Here is an 18,151-nt window from a genome sequence, read left to right on the forward strand (position 1 = left end):
ATCGTCTTGATGAGGGAGACACGAGAATTGGGTTGTTTGAATTTTTTGTTTGGAAAAGTTATGTAAGTACATCATGACCATGATGAAATGTTCAATCAAGGTTACGTGATTTTTCAAACTAACCACTCAAAATTCAACAATGTTTTCATAATAATCATAATTCAGTGCATTGATGATTCAAAGTGATTTGCTCATTGCTAGCCTGAAAAGAGATGTTCCCTCTATGAAAAGCCGTTATTCGTCAATTTCCCAAAAAAATATGAAAAAACGACGAGCATCCCTTGATATCAATAATCTCAGCATTACTAGTAGTCATCATCGAGCGTCGCCATCATCATCACCCTCTTCTCCCTCTTCGTCATCCAATCATACTTCCAACCCGAATAAAAATTCACAACAACAAACCGAAGATGATGATGATTATGTACAACCAACAACAACATCACGTTCCACAATTTCCAAACCCAATCGTAAACTTATGAAGAATGCTAAATCGAAAAGGAAAAAGGAAATGGTGTTGAATATTTGTCCTCCGAGCAGTCTAGGACATGACTCGTTAGGTGATGATGAAGATATGGATGAAAATGGAAATTTCCATGAATCATCCCAGCCCAGATCTGCTTTGCTGCCATCAAGCATTGATTATTTTGCAGAAGATGAAGAGAATTCAGACAGATCATTACCATCTCTTTCACTACCCGATGATGCAGAAAACATCATTGAACGAGAGAAGGCTCTCACGTTATCAGATATTCAAGATATTGAAAATCAATATCAAGGTAAATTAGTTGGAGAACTGAATGTTCTCTTGTGTGAGGCAATTAAGGAGGTACCTTTTTCTATGGACTTTTTCAAAAACACTCTTTCCAAATGCCTTCGGATATTGAATCTATCTGGGGTTATTTAGAAACTGTGGACATTATTTTTTATTTTAAATCACTTCCCTATTTGCGAGAGATTAGTTTTGCAAATAACAAAATTAAGGAACTTGTACATGGCGATTATTTAAATGACTCTACTCGCGTGAAAGAACTAGAAAAAATTCTACCCAAATCGCTCATTGAAATTGATCTCTCATGGAATTACATTTCACAATTTCCTTCTCTTGAGCTAATTACGCTACTCCAAAAGAAGGGAATTAAATTTGACATTCGATTCAATTGTATTAGTGAACTACCAAAGGAATTTTTGTATGAGGCTGACGAAGCTCTAAGCGATTCCGAATATTCCAAACCAAAGTCTAAAACCACAAGCAAATTTGTTGCACTCAATCATAATACCTTATTTGACCTCAGAAATACCATTGTAAGTTATTCGAGCTGCGAAATATGGCAAATTTTGGAACAAATGTACCAAATTTTCAAAATCCATTACTTTTGACTTGTCCTATCATACGCTACGCTCATTATGGGTTATGATGGTGTCATTTTGTAACAACACTATTTTCATGAATGATGTATACTTGGGGCATTCACATAGCCAAGCAAAATTCTAGATAATCTCTATGTGGGCTCCATGTCATCAGCTAGAAATGTACATTTACTATGTGACGTGCTGAATGTAAGATATGTCCTCAATGTTTCAAGTTTTGTCATGGAACCAGAGCAAGGATTTAAAGGGAAAAAATATGAAGAATTCTTTGACCGAGTTCTCAATTTAGAGGTGCTCGATGATAGTCATCAAGACATTATTGCCATTCTGGATGATTGTTTTCAATTTATCGATGAGGCAAGAAAAGAAAAACAAGTTCCTGTTATTGTACACTGTGTAGCTGGTCAATCAAGAAGCGTGTCCATAGTCATTGCATACGTGATGCGAGAGTTGAATCTCAACTTTCAACAAGCATTTGACTATGTGAAAGAATGTCACACTTTTTCTCAGCCCAACGTTAATTTTCAAATGCAACTCTCATGTTTCAAACCCCAAAAACAACAAGGAGAAAAATAAGAGAGCGATTTCACCTCAAAGTGAGCGACCTTGCATTTTGTTGCCAGCATACAACGAGATTGGAGTGCTTTCAATGATACCTGGTTCATGTTGATGTTCAAAAATCCGTCTGTGTGATGGAATGTAAAGCACGAATCAAGTGGCAACACAACACCTAGTCTTGCTCGTTAGACCAGTCTCAATCCACCCACTACTTACCATGGATTGCAAGTGTTTTTCATGACAATCACTATCACGGCACCCACCCCCCGCCAAAAACCTACAAAATTTTTCAAAAAAAAATACAAATGTCATTTCGTGATTACTGGAGTGGAGAAGGTCCAGACGACGACAAGCTTGTAAGTGCGCACGGAAGGCCCATTAACATCATGATCAAGAAGGATGATGACACCATCATTACAGGCTCACAAGACCATTCGGCAAAAGTCATTAAGGTCTCAAAAGCAAAAGTAGAACGAGAGTTGTATACCAAGGCATATGGTCATAAAGAATGGGTCACGGCACTCGCCTACAGCGACTGCACTGGAAAAATCATCACTGGAGGAATGGATAGTAAATTATGTGTTTGGGAAAGTAAAGGTCCAGTGAAGTGTGTGGATTTACTGGGACACTCGGGAAGTATTTCTCAAGTGTCGTGCTCGCCCAATCTTCCAGTGGCAATCTCTTCGAGTTATGACAAATCATTGAAAATTTGGAATTTGCAAAATAATACATGCATGAACACACTGATTAATTCGAAACTCGGTCACGATAAGGCCATTAAAACATTTTTGTGGAATAATTCTCTGATATGCAGCGGTGGAAGAGATGGTTTGGTATGCATGTGGGACGTACAATCTGGAGATTTAATATCAGTGGGAGATGAACATAAGGCACCGGTACAGTGCTTGGTGTCTGATGAAAGCAGAGATACAATTTTGAGTGGAGGCATGGATGGCTCTGTGCAAATATGGGATCTGAGGACGGCCAATAATATCGGAGGAGCAGAAAATGTCATCCGAGGTAGTATTAACGATATGAAGTTAGCGAATGAGAACATGTTGGTCGTGGGAGGAAGCGACAAGACGATTCGAGTTTTGGATCCAAGAAAGAATTATGCTCAGGTCATTTCTATTAAGGATCATGTTGACGTGATTACACAATTACAAGTGGTGGATGACTTGTTATTGAGCTGTGCTGCCAATGGTTGGGTCCTTGTGAGCGACCTGACCAATCATGGAGTTTGTATGTATGGTGTGGGAGCAAGTGAGGCAACCTCATCATGCAACTGTATTTTGGCAATGGAGCCACATTATCTGTGTACAGCTGGTGATGACGGAAATGTTATCATTTTTAATTCCATGTAGAGAGAAGAATCAAACTATTTGTAAATTAAAAAAATTGATTTTTTGAATCTAAATCTTGTTTTGATACTGTTGTTCTTAGGTGACATTCAAATAATAAATTATTTTCTCTTAAGAATAGTGGCATCTTTTAAATCTTGCAAAAAGGCCTGTGCTGGATTGATTCGGTTATTTTTCTTGTATTGTAAAATAATATTTTGGAAATCTAAATAATTTTCAATAATTATTGTTATTAGGTGTAGTCGACATGATTCAAGGTGTCGACATGATCAATAAATTCGTTGGAAGGTTTAAATTTTCATTTATCATTTCATAACGTGATGGTGTTAAAAGCATGATCAACAAATTCGAAATGATAAACATGCTGTGGACCCCAAACTTACTTGTCAATCGATTATCCTCTCTCAATTTTAATAAATTACATGCCTTGTTGCAAACATCTGCAACTTGACTACATTCCGATATACATTTTCTATATGCCTTTTCAAATATTTCCATATCGGGTATTCTTTCATGTTTTTCGTTTGAGGCCGATGATGATGCTAAATCTCTTTTCGTGACTTGCTCGTTATTTACATTTGTTGAAGTGATAGAACTGCTACTACTCGGATTCGAGAGAGTCGATAACATTGTATCTTCAGAAAAGGCCATCACACTGAGTGATGAGATTAAAATCAATGCAAAAAATAGAATCAGTTGAGTACTCAGTGGTTTCATTTTTTTGCTTGTTTCCGAGTTGTGTGGTTTCAACTTTTATTTCCTTTTAACAACAGGATCGTAAACAAATCAATCTTTTTGAATCTCAAAATGTCCATAACAAATTCAAAGAGATGTTTTTGACGATGGTTTTTTTTCGCGCCTTTTTCATGAACCACCAACTGCAGTCATTTCAAAAAATTGCAACCATTAATTATCAGCCATCATCCCGTAAATCAACGACAGCAACAACAGCCGCTCGTAGAACATTTAAATATCTTCAAACGATTCGGAATTGGACTTGTAATAACTTTCAAAAAATCATTGCTCATTCGGAACCATCTCAATAAGCGTGTCATTATAATTAATCATCATCTTTATCACTCATGAAGCAGCATGAATAAGAAACAAACAAAAAAACCATCCATAGACTTGGGATCAAGTTGTAGTAGTGAAAGTTCAAGTATTGCTGCTACATCTATCCCGGCCTCTCCTTTAGAGGATTTATACAAGTCCAAACGACCACCTTTCCAAAACATTAACCTTAATTTGATCAGCAGCAAACAACCTTCCGTGAGCCCACGATATGTAGGGCCAACACCACCTCCAGAAACTCCAGATTTTTCAGCAATGAGAATTAAAACACCAACAGCGACCATTGGACGACCAGTCGAAAAGATTGACCTCAATTTTCCCAAGCTATCTTCATCACGAACGAATAAGACGGTCAGCCTCAAATCCGATACTTTCATTTCCCTCAATTCTACCAGTAATTTAAATGCATTCTCAACACCTCCGATTCACACCCCTAGACTATCATCCCAACCTCCTTCATCACCCAATGGATCCACTGTTGATGCAGGAAGTCATGTTGATTGGTTCGAAGAACGAATTGACACCTCCCTGAGCGATTTGACAAAATATGAAAACTTTAAATTTCAACGGTGGAATAGAACTTTGGAACAAGACCTCATGAACAATCCTCCCAATGTATATAATCTCCTTCAACATCGCAAGTCGCGAGCGTTCATAACGGACTTGGCTCCTATTCGATCTTCGAACGGCTCTAGAAATAGCAAGTCAGGGAATAATGCTTCTAACGACATCGAGGAGGACAGTGCAGAAAGCATTATTCGAAAAAAGCAATCCAGAAACAGATACATGTTAAAGAATCGAACGAGCTTGGCAGAGTCTAAAAATCAAAGACCAAGCACCTCTTTTGAACTGTACAAAAAACAATTACTTGATGCTGAAGAAAAATTTGACTCTTTAGACAACAGCTGGAAAGAGTTTGGAATGACTTCGACATCGTCGTTTATTGAAAAAATTTCCTCAATCGATGTAAAAAAGAGCTCTATGAGAGAAATTGAGGACGATCTTAAACGAAAAATATACCTCTTTAAAGAAAATGCAAACAAGAAGAATATGCAAAATCATATTCAAGAAATTAAATTATTGAAAAGGAAAAAGATGGAAGACATGAAGAGAGCCTATGGTAAGGACGTCATTGAGCAAAATAAGGAACTGGCGAGCAAAATGACAAGAGAAGCCCTGGATGAGAAACGAGCAGAGGCCTCCATGCTTCGAGAAGAAAAGATCAAAACAGCGCGAGAAATTAACATTAGCAATATTTTAGAAAAGAAACACAAAACAGAAGAATTAATACGTGAACGTGAAATGGTAAGTAGAGCGACATTTGTTTGCACAGCTTCATACGGCTCTTACTTGTTATTTCCAATACGAACAAACAGAGAGAAGAAATTCGCAACATGCAACGACAAAACATGTCCCTTTATACCAATTGGAAAACCATTGTCACCATCATTCATTATCTATATGTAATCAAGGATACAATAAGCAAAGCGTATGAATACAAACAAGCTCAAGAAAAGAAGGCATTGGAAGAAGCAAGTAAACCAGTTGAAGTAGACGCACAAGACGCAGATTATGAAAAGAAAATTAAAGTATTTAACGTACTTTTCAAAGAGAGGTACGCGTCCCATTTGGAGAGAATCAAAGCACTCATAGGACGAGGAGTGAGAAGATGGCGAGAACAAAAGAAGTACGAATCGATTCAACTCATTTCAAAATTCCTCACAGATTTAGCAGAAACGTTTAGAATTCCTCTCGCAGTGTCCAAGTTCAAGAATGCAGTGATTAAGGTCCAACGAACGTGGAGGAGTTATGTCGTCATGAAGAAGTGTCAAAAAATTCTGCACGTGGCCCAGCTTGGCAAGTACATTGAGAAGAAAATTGCGTCTCTCGAGAAGGAGATCAACAAGGGAAATGGACGAAAAGGAGTTAAAAACGACACTTCGAGCCATGCCCTAAACAAGATGATGTCCTCGGCGACATTGGGCGTTCAAAACTCGAAAGTATTATTCGACCTCGTTGCACAAAAAGAGGAAATCAAAAAGATCTCAATGTAAGTGTTTCAAACTATCCATTCTGAATGAAGACTAATGTCAAATAATGATGATGTGTGCACATTGAATTATCCATGTATAATTGGAAACAAACTCAGTGAATTGAAAGAAGAGGTTGTCAACAATTACTACGAAGAACGCAGAATTGAGCACGTTCGAAAGATGAGGATTTTCGAAAAAGAAAGTCAGCTCATGAAAAAAGACAGCAAATCTACAGCAGCCATGTTCCAAGATTTTAAACCCAAGCTTTCCCCACTGCTCTCCAAGAATGAATTGCATTCACTGTTTGAACAATGTTTCAAGAGGACACGAATGGAAATTCAAACAAAAGAAAAAACCTCATCAGCTAGAAATGGTCAAGAGCCAAAGAAGTTGAACGTCTTGGATTCGCAACGCTCTAATATTCAACTTTTTAAGTTAGCTCGACAGGCCACGTCAGCAGCCATGAAATTTAAAGCAGCAGGTGCAAAAGCTAGCAGTGTCAATCTTTTCAGTGACCTACATTCTGGAAGGACCACCACAAGCTCTGGTAAATCAGCTTGTGAATAATTGTGTCAAGGGCCAGGTGTAGTTTGAGAATTCTTGCAGCACCTTTGGTTTGAGCCGTCACGAACATGAAATCGTAATTGAAAATTTCCTTAGTAAAATACAGAAAGTTGATGGATGCACTCTAAAAATACAAGACCTCTCGTGGGGCATGTTGCGGTTTGTGTTTTTACAAAATCAAACAAATATCAGAGAGATTCTCCCCCAGAGATTGTTGTGATCAAGAACTACCATCGATTGTTGCATTTGGGTGTTGTCCGTACTTGTATCCTAACACACCACCACCATCACATATTGCGCACTTTGCTGTTCAAAAGCTGCACTGTGTTCCTATTGTATCATACTTCCATCAGATTATTCTAACCGTTACATCTTGTAATAACACACCTCATCATCATGTACGAAAAAGTCCTAATTCTCTATCATACTTCTAACAACAAATTCAAACAACATCATCAGAACAACAACTCGAGCCCACTCCACTCGGGATCATCCCGTATGCGTTCTGATTCAGCCTCCGCCACCTTCCGTCTCTACAATCAAGCACCTCCACTCACCATTTGGTCCAACTATGAACATAACTCTGTGTTGGATCTTCTCAACGTTGCAACCGAGCAGGAAATTATGGCTGATGGAGGAGCCTCTACTTCCGTGATGATGAAGAGTGCAAGTTCAGCAGTTGCAGGCTCAACCTCCACCAGTACTGCTCCCACTCCTCTCATCATCATGAAGAGTACCAATGTTCATCATCATGATGAAATGGTATACGGAGGACAAGTCTTGGCTTTGAAAGACTAGAGAGAAGATGATCATTTGAATTTCAATCTATTTCCAACCGACATCTTATTTGTAAATTATTTAACGATTCTAGTTCAGTAATTACCAGTTGTTGTTATTATTATTGAACTTCTCATTGTATATATTACAGTTTTTGAAACTTATTATGATTGATTCCTTCTCCATCACAGAGAGTTTTACTTTGTAAATTTTAATAACCATTGAGGGTATTTTGAGGTTAAGAGGGATTTTTATTCTCGAATATTGTGTTTTAACAAGACTCTTGTGTATATCAACTATTTGATTGGAGGATTCATTAAACAAACCTTGTTGTTAATACATGTTATCAAATTTATTGAGCTTGGTTTCTAACCTGTGGCGAGAGCATAGTGTTGTTTAGGAACCTCTTGTGGGTGTCTGATTTGAAAAGTAACCTTGCTTTTTTCACTTTCCTCGTTGATGAATGATTGGAACCATCTGTCACTTGTCAAGCCCTTTTCTTGTAACGGTAACCTGAATTATTTTTTTCCAAATCGCCTTCAGCAAACACTCCTAAAAAACTACACCAACAACAGCATCAACCATCTCCTTTTCCTCTTCTAAAAGAACTCTAATGTCCTCACAACCACCTCCACCACCTGTCCATTCTCCAACTTCGGGAGGTGACTCTGACGATGAAGATTCCATTCCTCTTCCTCCTGGCCCAGTTCACACCTCCATGATGGAAGAAGATGATCAACAGCAACAACAACCACGTCAACTCGTGAGTACAACACCACAAGTGACTTCTGATTCTGAGGAATATAGTTATAGTGGAAGTGAGGTTTGTATTTTGTTCTATGACTTGTTGTTGAAAAAGATCAATGTTTTATTCTCTCTTTTTGAAATTAACCAAATTTGTCAAATCATCATGATGATGATCTTGAATTGTTGATTTTCTGATGTGAATTCTCCTCTCTCTTTAACATCTCAACAACAACAATCATCATAATAATTATAATTACATATTTCCCAATTGATTTCCAACATCAGATGTCCACTCCCAATTCCAACAGAATGCCAGAACGTTCCATGCCATCACAAGGTATTCCCATTCCAGTGGTCGTTCCTCCCATTCCAAAACTTGATCTTCCATTGTCGTCATCATCCTCCACGACCAACAACAACAACATCACTCCCATGTCGTCGTCGACAAGTTTACCTCAATATGGAATTACAGTCAGTTCTTCTCCGAAACAACCTTCGACTCCTCAATTGAATCCACATCATTCATCGAATAGTAATTCTTCTCGTTCAGGAGGAGGAGGTTCTTTAACTCCGGCTGCAGCTGGTAATCAATCGGGACGAAGCAATGGAGAACTTTCTTCTGGAGGAGGAGGAGGAGGAATGAATTTAGCAAAACGTTCATTGAGATTGGGCGATGAATTGGAACAACAAAGTAAATACTTGTTTCAAGTGAATGAGAAGGGATTTGTCGTTTCAGTGGCTGCAAGTATTTTGATGGAATTTCAACAATTTGTCGAGAAGGAATTTGTGGAGAGTGTGAAAATGATTCCACCACAAATTTTGAATGATGCAAAGGAGAAGAAACGAGATGATTTTAATTTTTCATTGTTATTCCAATTTAGGACGAGTGAAAATTATTTGAAACATTTGAAATTATTCAAAGATACAACTTTTGAAAAGAATTGTCAATTGTATTGTCAATTGATTCTGGATTGGCTGCAACAACCTTCGAGTACTAATGAAGTGGGCATTCCTGAATGGTCCTATGTCAAATTTAGAGCTCGTTTGATGCAACAATTTAATTTGACAGGTGACGAGAAATCTAGCGTCTTGTTGCAATCACTGGATATCTTGATTTGGCTCACTGCAAGCGATGTGTTGTGTGTGATTTTAAAAAGTTACAATCCAAGTGTGGTGGATGCCCATGTGACCGAAAGCATGTTACGTTACTGTTTCACAGTTGTGATCTATGACACATATTCCAATGCCAAATTGTATTCCATTTGGAAGCAAATGCAAGATGGAATCATTGATCAATGGGCCTTTGTGATTCGAAGATTGAGTCGAAAGAATCTTTCTGAAGTGTGTTCCTTCTTTATGGTCAAAATGAATTCCAAGACCGATAAGGGACTTGCCAAATGCTACATGAATATCATGAAATATGTGGATATTGATTTGTCGGAAAATGCCATTTCCACTCGTGACTTGCTTGAATCGTTAGTGAGCTTGGCAGAGAAGGACAAGATTGTGAAAACATCCATTTCTCTGAGAAATGCATTACTACGAGTGTTGCAAACGATTTATTTACAATTAGACTTTGAATTGGAGGAAAATTGTAATTTATTGGAGGAATTCAATTTGAAAATTTATGACATTGCAAATGTGTTTGAAAAGTCAAAAATTGGTCAAAAAGGATCCTCAAAAGGTGAATGCATGATTTTAAAGTCACTCATTGTCAAGCATGCAGGTTTTGCTTTCCATAATGGCCACGCTGCAAAAGTAGTGAGTGAAGTGGTTGAATTTGCACAAAAGAAGAAGGATCAAATTGAATTATTCAATCAATCTCTTTATGCTTTGTGTGTCTTGATGAAAGACAAGTACAATGTTGATCGAAATATGAGTCCTTATAGTTTTATCAGAGGTCCCTATCAAAATCTATTACTCAAATACAAACCATTCGTCGATGTGGTCTATTCAGAAGCAGATAAGAATCTTGCGTACTTTACTGAAGATCAAACGTCAAAGAATAAGTATCGAGAAGTGATGGCTCAGGTTGCATCGGCTGTGATTACATTCTTGACCAAGATGAATGTGACCGTTGAAGCCGAAGATTTCGATGACACTTCATTCTTATTGACACTTCTTGTGATGAGATTGGCTTCCTATGATGTTGACATTGTTCTAGGAAAGGAAGGAATTATTAGAAAATTCTTACAACGTGAATTCCAAAAGAATAGTTTATTCTCTGTGGTCGCCATGAGAGTTCTAAAGATCATGCACAACAATACCAAAGATAGTTTCAATATTGATGTATTGGCATGTGAATCTGAAATGGATTCCATTAAGAGACAACCTACCTATGCGAATTTATTGAACTCGATTCGAATGGAATATTCCTATTTGAAGAAAATTATTGAACATTGTTCAGAACGAATGGACATTTCTATTTTACAATATACCGATGTCGAATATCATGTCATTCGACCAGAAAAAACCATGATCTTTGTTCAAGATGAAAGTGATGGCGAATCTGAATCTATCATGATCAAACCCATTTCAGAAAAACCAACAGAAATCGGTGATAATTATAGTTTTGGATCTTCTGGAGCTGTGACTGATCGAGATATGAGTTTAATTACTGACGCCGATCATCATCTCAATTCATCCTCAACCAATTTCTCAACTCCAGTCTCACCACGTGTTCGAAAGATGACCAAGAAGGGAGCTTCTGAAACTGATGTCTTTAAACCTCTCATGAGAAGAAAGACAGCCACTGTGACAGATTTTTCTGCAACTTTGAACAGATATCCAACAGTACCTCCTCCAACGAGTCCTCAACCCAATGAAACTGGTTCTTCTTCGCCTCATCATCACCATCATCATGAAAGAAAGAAATCCAAGAAGGAAGATAAACTCAAAAAGGAAAGATATGGTCTTGTCAAGTTACTCATTTATGGACTTTCTACCATTCCACTCTTTGCAAGCGAAGATTTATTAATGTTTGAACGATTGGAGAGTTTTGTTGGAAATTATCTTATTTGTGGAGATCGAAATATTGCACTTTCCATTTCTTCTGCCTTCCAAGAGACTATGAGTGAACATCCAAATTTGAGATCATCCATTCTGAGAAAGACCACTGATTTGTTTGCATATCATTTGAAACAATTCAGTGAAGTGAAAAGTATCAAATTCTTGATGAAGAATATCATTCAATTCCTAAAGATTTGGTCTGAAGATAAGAATGGTATTGATCGAAGTATTGACACTTGGATTTTCAAACTTGAAGCATGTTGCATGATCAGCATGTGTTTTGTGGATCGACAACTTCGATTAAGTGCTTTGGAATGTCTCGAAGTCTTGTCCAACTTGTTTTATGAACATGTTTCAGGACTTTGCTATCGAACCATTGTGGAAAAACAATCATCCATCATTCAAAGATCCATTCGAAAGATTGAAGTCCGAGATGCCATGGGCGTGGACGAGTTTATTTTGAATGACGACTTGTTATTGAAATTAGAAAAAGAAACTCTAGTGTCCGTTTCACAAAGTGAGACAGCGACCACTGTGTTGTACACATTCATTCTTGCATTTATTGGAGAAACATTGGCAGAACAGAATTGTAAAATGTATACAGAATTAATTTCCATTTTGAAAGATTTCTGTTGTGAAGTGTCGACTGTGGCCTATGAAGATGAGAGATTTGCTCCATTGTGGACCGATTCTTTGTGTTTGGTATGTGTTTGTTTCATTGATTTATTGTTACAAAAATTTCACACCACTGACCATATCTATGCAATTATGTTTATCAAAATAACATTCACAAAAAACAGCTCGTATCCTTGTGTGGAGTACCAAATCCAGAAGATCAAAACATGTATGCAGCTTTGGAGAATTACAAGACGCTCGTGAGAGGATCTCTCAAACAAATTGACATTTTTGACAAGTTCATGTGTTCCGATGAAGTATGGCATCATCGATCCATTGTCAACATTTGTTCATGTTTCAACTATCAAGCTCTTCCTACATTACTCGACATGTTGACAAGCTATCTTGACTCCAAGAAGGAAAAGAAGGTCACCATCAATGTCATTATTGCCCTCAAAGATGTCGCAAGAATTTTGAACAGTTTCACACAAACTCAAAGCTTTACCAAACTTTTCAAATATCCAAACATCTTCTCACAAACCATTCGATTGGTTTCAGAACTCATTCAAAAATCCTATTCTATTCTTTCCACAGAAAAGGATCTCAAAATTAAGGATCCATTCCAATTATATTGTGTTTTCCACACCTATGCCAATAATGCTGCTACTTTAAACAATGTTGCAAAATCATTGTACACAATGAAAAACACAACCACTCGACAAAAAGCACTTAAAATTACCAATGCTCTTTATTTGAGAAATGGAAATGTTTGGCATGAAGATTCACGTGTTCATGCCATCAACAGTTTGAGAGAATGTTTAGACAAAATTCCACAAATGCAACAAATTGCAGAAGTCACTGTTGAAAGAATGAAAGATGAAAAGGCAAAAGAATACTGGAGAGGAGAATATGCCAATATTTTGACTGTGAAACTCAAACATATTTGTTTCAGAGCAATTTCTAGTATTCTCAAAGTGGATCCAATTACGACACTCTTTGCAAACACAAACTTTGATTTCCAAAGTTTCTTTGTTTCTGCCGAGTTGGCTGGATATCGCATGTTAGACGCCTTACTATGTCATCATTTTGAACACTTGTTGCCAGAGTTTATTTCTGTCATTTACACAACAACCGATGATTCCATTTCTGAAGTTTATGTGAATGCCATTTATGATAATTTATTACCAAGTCCAACAGCATTCTCTCCTCATTATTGTACCAACGATGACCGTTTGGAATGGATGCTCATGTTAAAAGGTCAAGAATTATTTGAAGGAGCACCTTCTTTCCTTTCTGAAGATGACCTTGTTGCAACCACCATTCACAAGAATATTCTTCCAATTGTGTTACTCTTGTTGTATCTTTTGCATCATCCATATGACTCGGTTCACTCCAAAGCAAGTGAAATGATCATGTCACTCGTTCAAAATAACTTTACTTTGGATGATTTGGAACCAAGAATTGATTTGAAATTGAAAGACGCTACCATGTGTCGTTTAGAAATTTTGGATGTTGCCATGAGAACCAATTCTGTAACGACTGATTATGCGCTTCAAATTTCTGAAGCTGTTGCAGGATTAGTCAGTTTTTGGAGTAATGCTTTATTTGCTGAAGCTCTCAAGTTTTGCACTACATTGGCCATCAACTCTAGAAAGGCATTTATTATTCAAGCGTTAAATCCATGGAGCAAATATTTGGAATTGTGTCCAATTCCTCCACCTGTCGATGTCAATGAAGTGATTCACATTGCCATCAAATTATCCATTCATTTACAAAGATCGATTGGATTTATCAAAGAATTACACACACTTTGGAGAGATTTGGCATTGCAAGGTGGTTTATTAGTGAACCCATTGAATTTAACATCGACTCCTGTGCTCGGATTAGATTACTCATCGGAATTGGCCTTTCCAAGAAATTTAATCATGATTGTGGATTATATTAAGGTACTTTTATCGAATGCTTACATTCATGAAAAGGACAAACTTGAAATGTATAACATTGAAACAGTCTGTAGAGGAATTGCAGTCGCTCTCTATTCTTCTCAACCAAAATTGACTCTCCAATTATTGATTAGTGACTTGACCACTTGTGACGACACCTATGGCGATGCTGTCATGTGTCTATTGAATGACATTGTGTGCCACAACGAACACAAAATTCACATTCTTGAAAAAGCTCACATCATTTTATCCTATGTATTAATTCGAATGGATGGATCCAACGAAAATGCCCACACACTCTTCACAAGCTTGTTATTGAGTATCATTTCACATACTGCTTCTCAAATTCATGACAAGAAGAATTGGTTACTCCTTGTGAAATTATTGAAAGAAAAAGTCGTGACCATTAATTGGGTGGATTGTCTTCTCGAACATAATACGGACAAGTTGACACAACTCGAATTGGAATCTCTCGTTCCGTTCACTACCGATCAAGGTTCCATCAGTGCTGGTTATTTAATCAAAACTCTTGTCGAATGTATGGAACAGTCAGTGAATCCACTTCTTCTCGATTATTTCGCTCAACATGCTTTAGAAATGGCCACTCGTGACACCAAAAAGTTAATTCTCGTTCACAATTATCTCAGTATTTTCTATTACATTTTGAGAAATTCCAAGAATATTACACTTTCAAGAACCGTTCTCTATCGAGTGCTTCATTGCGTTTATACTTTTGCAGATGCAAATGAATCGAACTTTTTCAATTCACCTCAACAACAATCGTTGGCACTTGTGAATCGAACTTGTCCTCCTACGTTAAATAATGCTCAAGATATTCTTGTGGATTCAAAAGTATTAGCGTTGGATGTTTTACATTTAATTATCACTCGAAATGCATCTCTCGATTACAAACATGTATTTTGGACATTGATTTCTATTTTGGCAGCTGTTCCAGTAGCTGCTGGATCCAATTCTTCCATCTACATTGAAGCCATTGTTGATTGTTTATATGAATTGAGAAATAATGAACAATGTTTCTCGAAATATTTCCTAATTGAAAATGAAAAGATTGTCAAGAATGAATTAGAGAGATATATTGCAGAGAGAGGTTGGAGAGGAATGTTATACACACTGGCAGAATTTATTCCCAACAAGAATATTCAACCCAAGATTTTAGACTTGTTGACCATTTATTTGAGAGCAAGTAATTCTCACTTTTTAGATGAAGTTCCAGAACGAAAACTCTTCACGTCACTTGTCATTTTAATGCCCTATTTTGTGAGTGACATGGATACTCCAGAATGTCAAAATTTAATGAGCAGTGTACGAGAGGAATTAACTGGAGCTCTCGCTGCATGTTTTAACAACACGACAACCATCACTCCAGTCGACTTTTCCAATCGAGTGTGTTTAGAACTAGTCAATTCCTTCTTTTCAAATCCAGATTATGTCATTCACGCTGCTGAAATTTTAACCAACATGTACTTGATGAGTTCGGCACGTTTACGAGATGCCATTTTACTTGTAGTTTCTTCATTTGTGAGATTTTCTGCAAAAGATGCCAATGCATTTGCCTTGTTGTACAAATTGGCCATTACTTCAGAGAGCGAAGTGGCAAGTTCATTCTTGTGTGAAGTACTCAATCCTGCCATTCGTGATTTTAAGCAATTGTTGAAATACACAACGGAGGATATTCAGAGATTGAATGACATTTCAAAATATACTCCAAAATTGGCTGTGGATCCAAATCAGTCGAAAATCATGTGCACTCGATTGAAATTTTTAGTAGAAGAAGCATTTTCAGTGTGTCATCGAGGAGGTGATCCTTTGGGACCATTCAATATTGCCTCAAGTGAAAGTTCGACCTATAATTATAAGGTGCGAAATGGAAAATTGAATTTTAACAACAACACTACTACTAGTAGTAGTAATTCTGTACAGCAACCAGTGAATGGAATCATTCCAAAACCTTCATCCAATTCTACATCGATCTCTCCAATGACGTTTGTGCCCGTGGTAGCCACTGCAAACACTATTGCTGCAACAACAACAACTAGTAGTGTTGGTTCCAACTCTTCATTTTCTCTCATGAACAAGCTTGTGAATGGTGGTGGTGTCAGTAGTAGTGTCGTACTTCCAGATCTTATTCCAGAACAGCAACAACAACAGCAATATGGTATTTCTGCCTTTTCTAATTCATCACCTTTAATTAAGGTAACAACAACAAGTGTAGCTTCAGCATCCTCATCACCTCCTGTAGATGCATCTACTTTCAATTATTTACCGGACTTGTCACAATTGCTCTACAATGAGAATTATGCCATTTATTTCAAAGATTATGCACAGTCACTTTCGGTTTCGACGGATGTGATTGATTTCTGTGTGCAAGCCATGAAGTATGAAAAGGCTACCGATTCGATTCAAAGAAGTGTTTATGCCAAACGAATTATTCAACAATTTATCAATGATGAAAACTTTACCGTGTTGCCACCTGAGGAGAAACAAAAGATCTTGACCAAGTATAAGGAAAATGTGATTAATCCACCAAATATTCTCTTCACGGAAGGTGCTGCTATTAGTCAAACTCATCTCTTGACACTCTATCAAGGATTTTTATCAAGCTCTCAAGGTTCAGAGTTGTCTAGTCTCATTAAGAACCATAGTATTTAAATTGTTGTATTCCAATAAGTTCTAAAATACAGTACGATTATTAGAATACTCGTTTTGAAAGCGAAGATTTGTCCCCCTAATACACACAACTCGTCAATAGCTCGGTAATTTCAGTAAATGCCAGGCGGTCAATCATTTTTCTAATTTCTTTCATAAAATTATCAAATTCTTCTTTAGATTTTTCGAAATTACTCTCCAAATCCTGATTGAAAACATCGATTTCCACAATTTCATTTTCTCCAACTACCATCTTCAATTCCAATTCTTTCCAATAATCTTTTTCGTATTTGAGAACTTTTAATAATTTGACTTCTTCTGAAAGCATGTTGACATCCTTATCAATTCCATCCTCGATTAATTTGATATGTACATTAGTGAGATCAACAATTTTCTCAATTCTAAAATCAATTGGAAAATTGAATCATCATTGCTACAATTACCCTTACTTACGTTTGAACGGTTGTTGTATTTCCATCTTGTTGAGCATCCATGACTTCTTTTTCCATTCTCAATTGTATCTTTTTAAATTCTTCCTTGACATACAACTTCATCTCCTTTTGTTTGGCTATTAAATTCTTCATTTGCTGTTCCATTACTTTATGTTCCGATTAATAATAGGATGATGTTCATGATCGTCCCATAATTTTGATTATTGTTATTAGATTTCATGTAGAACGGGTCATTTCAATTTGGTATCTTTAATTATACAACAACAACAACAACACATCATTCGTACATACCCGACAGCTCAATATTTGCAAAAATTCGTTCATACATTTGCTAATGAATTTTTTTTTTGAATTTGAAAAAATAATCCAGAGTTGGACGTTGTTATTTTGTTTACTGCTTCAGGTAACAATCGTTCAGCGATGGAACGCCATTTCAAATCTACCCCGAGCCATATTCTTAATCCCAATTTTTTGTTTTGAACATCCCAAAAGTTATTTGGTATGATCTAACGACTTTTTGATTTCTTTTGTGGTTGTGGTGGAGTATACGGAGCTTTGACAGCACATTTTCTCATTTCTCCTTCCTTGCGAGAGCCTTGGAGAAGTTTTTTGGTGTTCTTGGCTGTTGTTCTTCCTCTTCGTCATTCCTTGGACCGGTCCTCGTTCTTGTATTGGACGAACCATTCCAGTGCCATTTGTCAAAATTATTCACGCGGCAAGTTTTGAACTCTCTCAAACAGAAAAGCATAACTGACAACTATAAATTTGAAGGCGGTTCACACTTTTTTGAATTTTTGCAAAAGATCACAAAAATGTTCAAAGACATTCCATGCTTTTGTGTTAAATCAAGAAACTGTTGCGTCAACACCTCTTATCTGTAAACCTTACACCACAGACACAAATAAATGCGTTACTGGATATTCAAACTAGTTCCTGGCGTAGAATTGGCTAACTAATCCAATCAAAGGAAAACATTATTTCCG

General features: G+C 37.0%; 7 protein-coding genes across 7 annotated transcripts; 5 read left to right on the forward strand and 2 right to left on the reverse strand.

The window, feature by feature from the left end:
- Positions 1-259: 259 nt before the first annotated feature.
- On the forward strand, positions 260-1,947 carry C9374_011000 (uncharacterized protein; the record flags this gene model as incomplete). Its single annotated transcript, XM_044686608.1, has 3 exons — positions 260-779; positions 827-1,305; positions 1,480-1,947. 3 exons carry the CDS (start codon positions 260-262, stop codon positions 1,945-1,947), a joined length of 1,467 nt encoding a protein of 488 aa, XP_044543337.1.
- Positions 1,948-2,234: 287 nt separating this feature from the next.
- On the forward strand, positions 2,235-3,293 carry C9374_011001 (uncharacterized protein; the record flags this gene model as incomplete). Its single annotated transcript, XM_044686609.1, has 1 exon — positions 2,235-3,293. One exon carries the CDS (start codon positions 2,235-2,237, stop codon positions 3,291-3,293), a length of 1,059 nt encoding a protein of 352 aa, XP_044543338.1.
- A 98-nt stretch (positions 3,294-3,391) lies between these two features.
- C9374_011002 (uncharacterized protein) lies at positions 3,392-4,007 on the reverse strand (the record flags this gene model as incomplete). The annotated part of the gene is made up of 2 exons (XM_044686610.1): positions 3,392-3,495; positions 3,674-4,007. The coding sequence occupies 2 exons, from the start codon at positions 4,005-4,007 to the stop codon at positions 3,392-3,394; spliced, it is 438 nt and encodes a 145-aa protein (XP_044543339.1).
- Positions 4,008-4,382: 375 nt separating this feature from the next.
- C9374_011003 (uncharacterized protein) lies at positions 4,383-6,961 on the forward strand (the record flags this gene model as incomplete). The annotated part of the gene is made up of 3 exons (XM_044686611.1): positions 4,383-5,666; positions 5,738-6,411; positions 6,511-6,961. 3 exons carry the CDS (start codon positions 4,383-4,385, stop codon positions 6,959-6,961), a joined length of 2,409 nt encoding a protein of 802 aa, XP_044543340.1.
- A 393-nt stretch (positions 6,962-7,354) lies between these two features.
- C9374_011004 (uncharacterized protein) lies at positions 7,355-7,756 on the forward strand (the record flags this gene model as incomplete). Its single annotated transcript, XM_044686612.1, has 1 exon — positions 7,355-7,756. The coding sequence occupies one exon, from the start codon at positions 7,355-7,357 to the stop codon at positions 7,754-7,756; it is 402 nt and encodes a 133-aa protein (XP_044543341.1).
- A 592-nt stretch (positions 7,757-8,348) lies between these two features.
- On the forward strand, positions 8,349-16,719 carry C9374_011005 (uncharacterized protein; the record flags this gene model as incomplete). The annotated part of the gene is made up of 3 exons (XM_044686613.1): positions 8,349-8,558; positions 8,768-12,193; positions 12,292-16,719. The coding sequence occupies 3 exons, from the start codon at positions 8,349-8,351 to the stop codon at positions 16,717-16,719; spliced, it is 8,064 nt and encodes a 2,687-aa protein (XP_044543342.1).
- Positions 16,720-16,795: 76 nt separating this feature from the next.
- Positions 16,796-17,496, reverse strand: C9374_011006 (uncharacterized protein; the record flags this gene model as incomplete). Its single annotated transcript, XM_044686614.1, has 3 exons — positions 16,796-17,117; positions 17,170-17,314; positions 17,460-17,496. The coding sequence occupies 3 exons, from the start codon at positions 17,494-17,496 to the stop codon at positions 16,796-16,798; spliced, it is 504 nt and encodes a 167-aa protein (XP_044543343.1).
- Between the last annotated feature and the right edge of the window lie 655 nt (positions 17,497-18,151).

Source organism: Naegleria lovaniensis, assembly GCF_003324165.1.
Source record: "Naegleria lovaniensis strain ATCC 30569 chromosome Unknown tig047, whole genome shotgun sequence".
Classification (NCBI taxonomy): Eukaryota; Heterolobosea; class Eutetramitea; order Acrasida; family Naegleriidae; genus Naegleria; species Naegleria lovaniensis.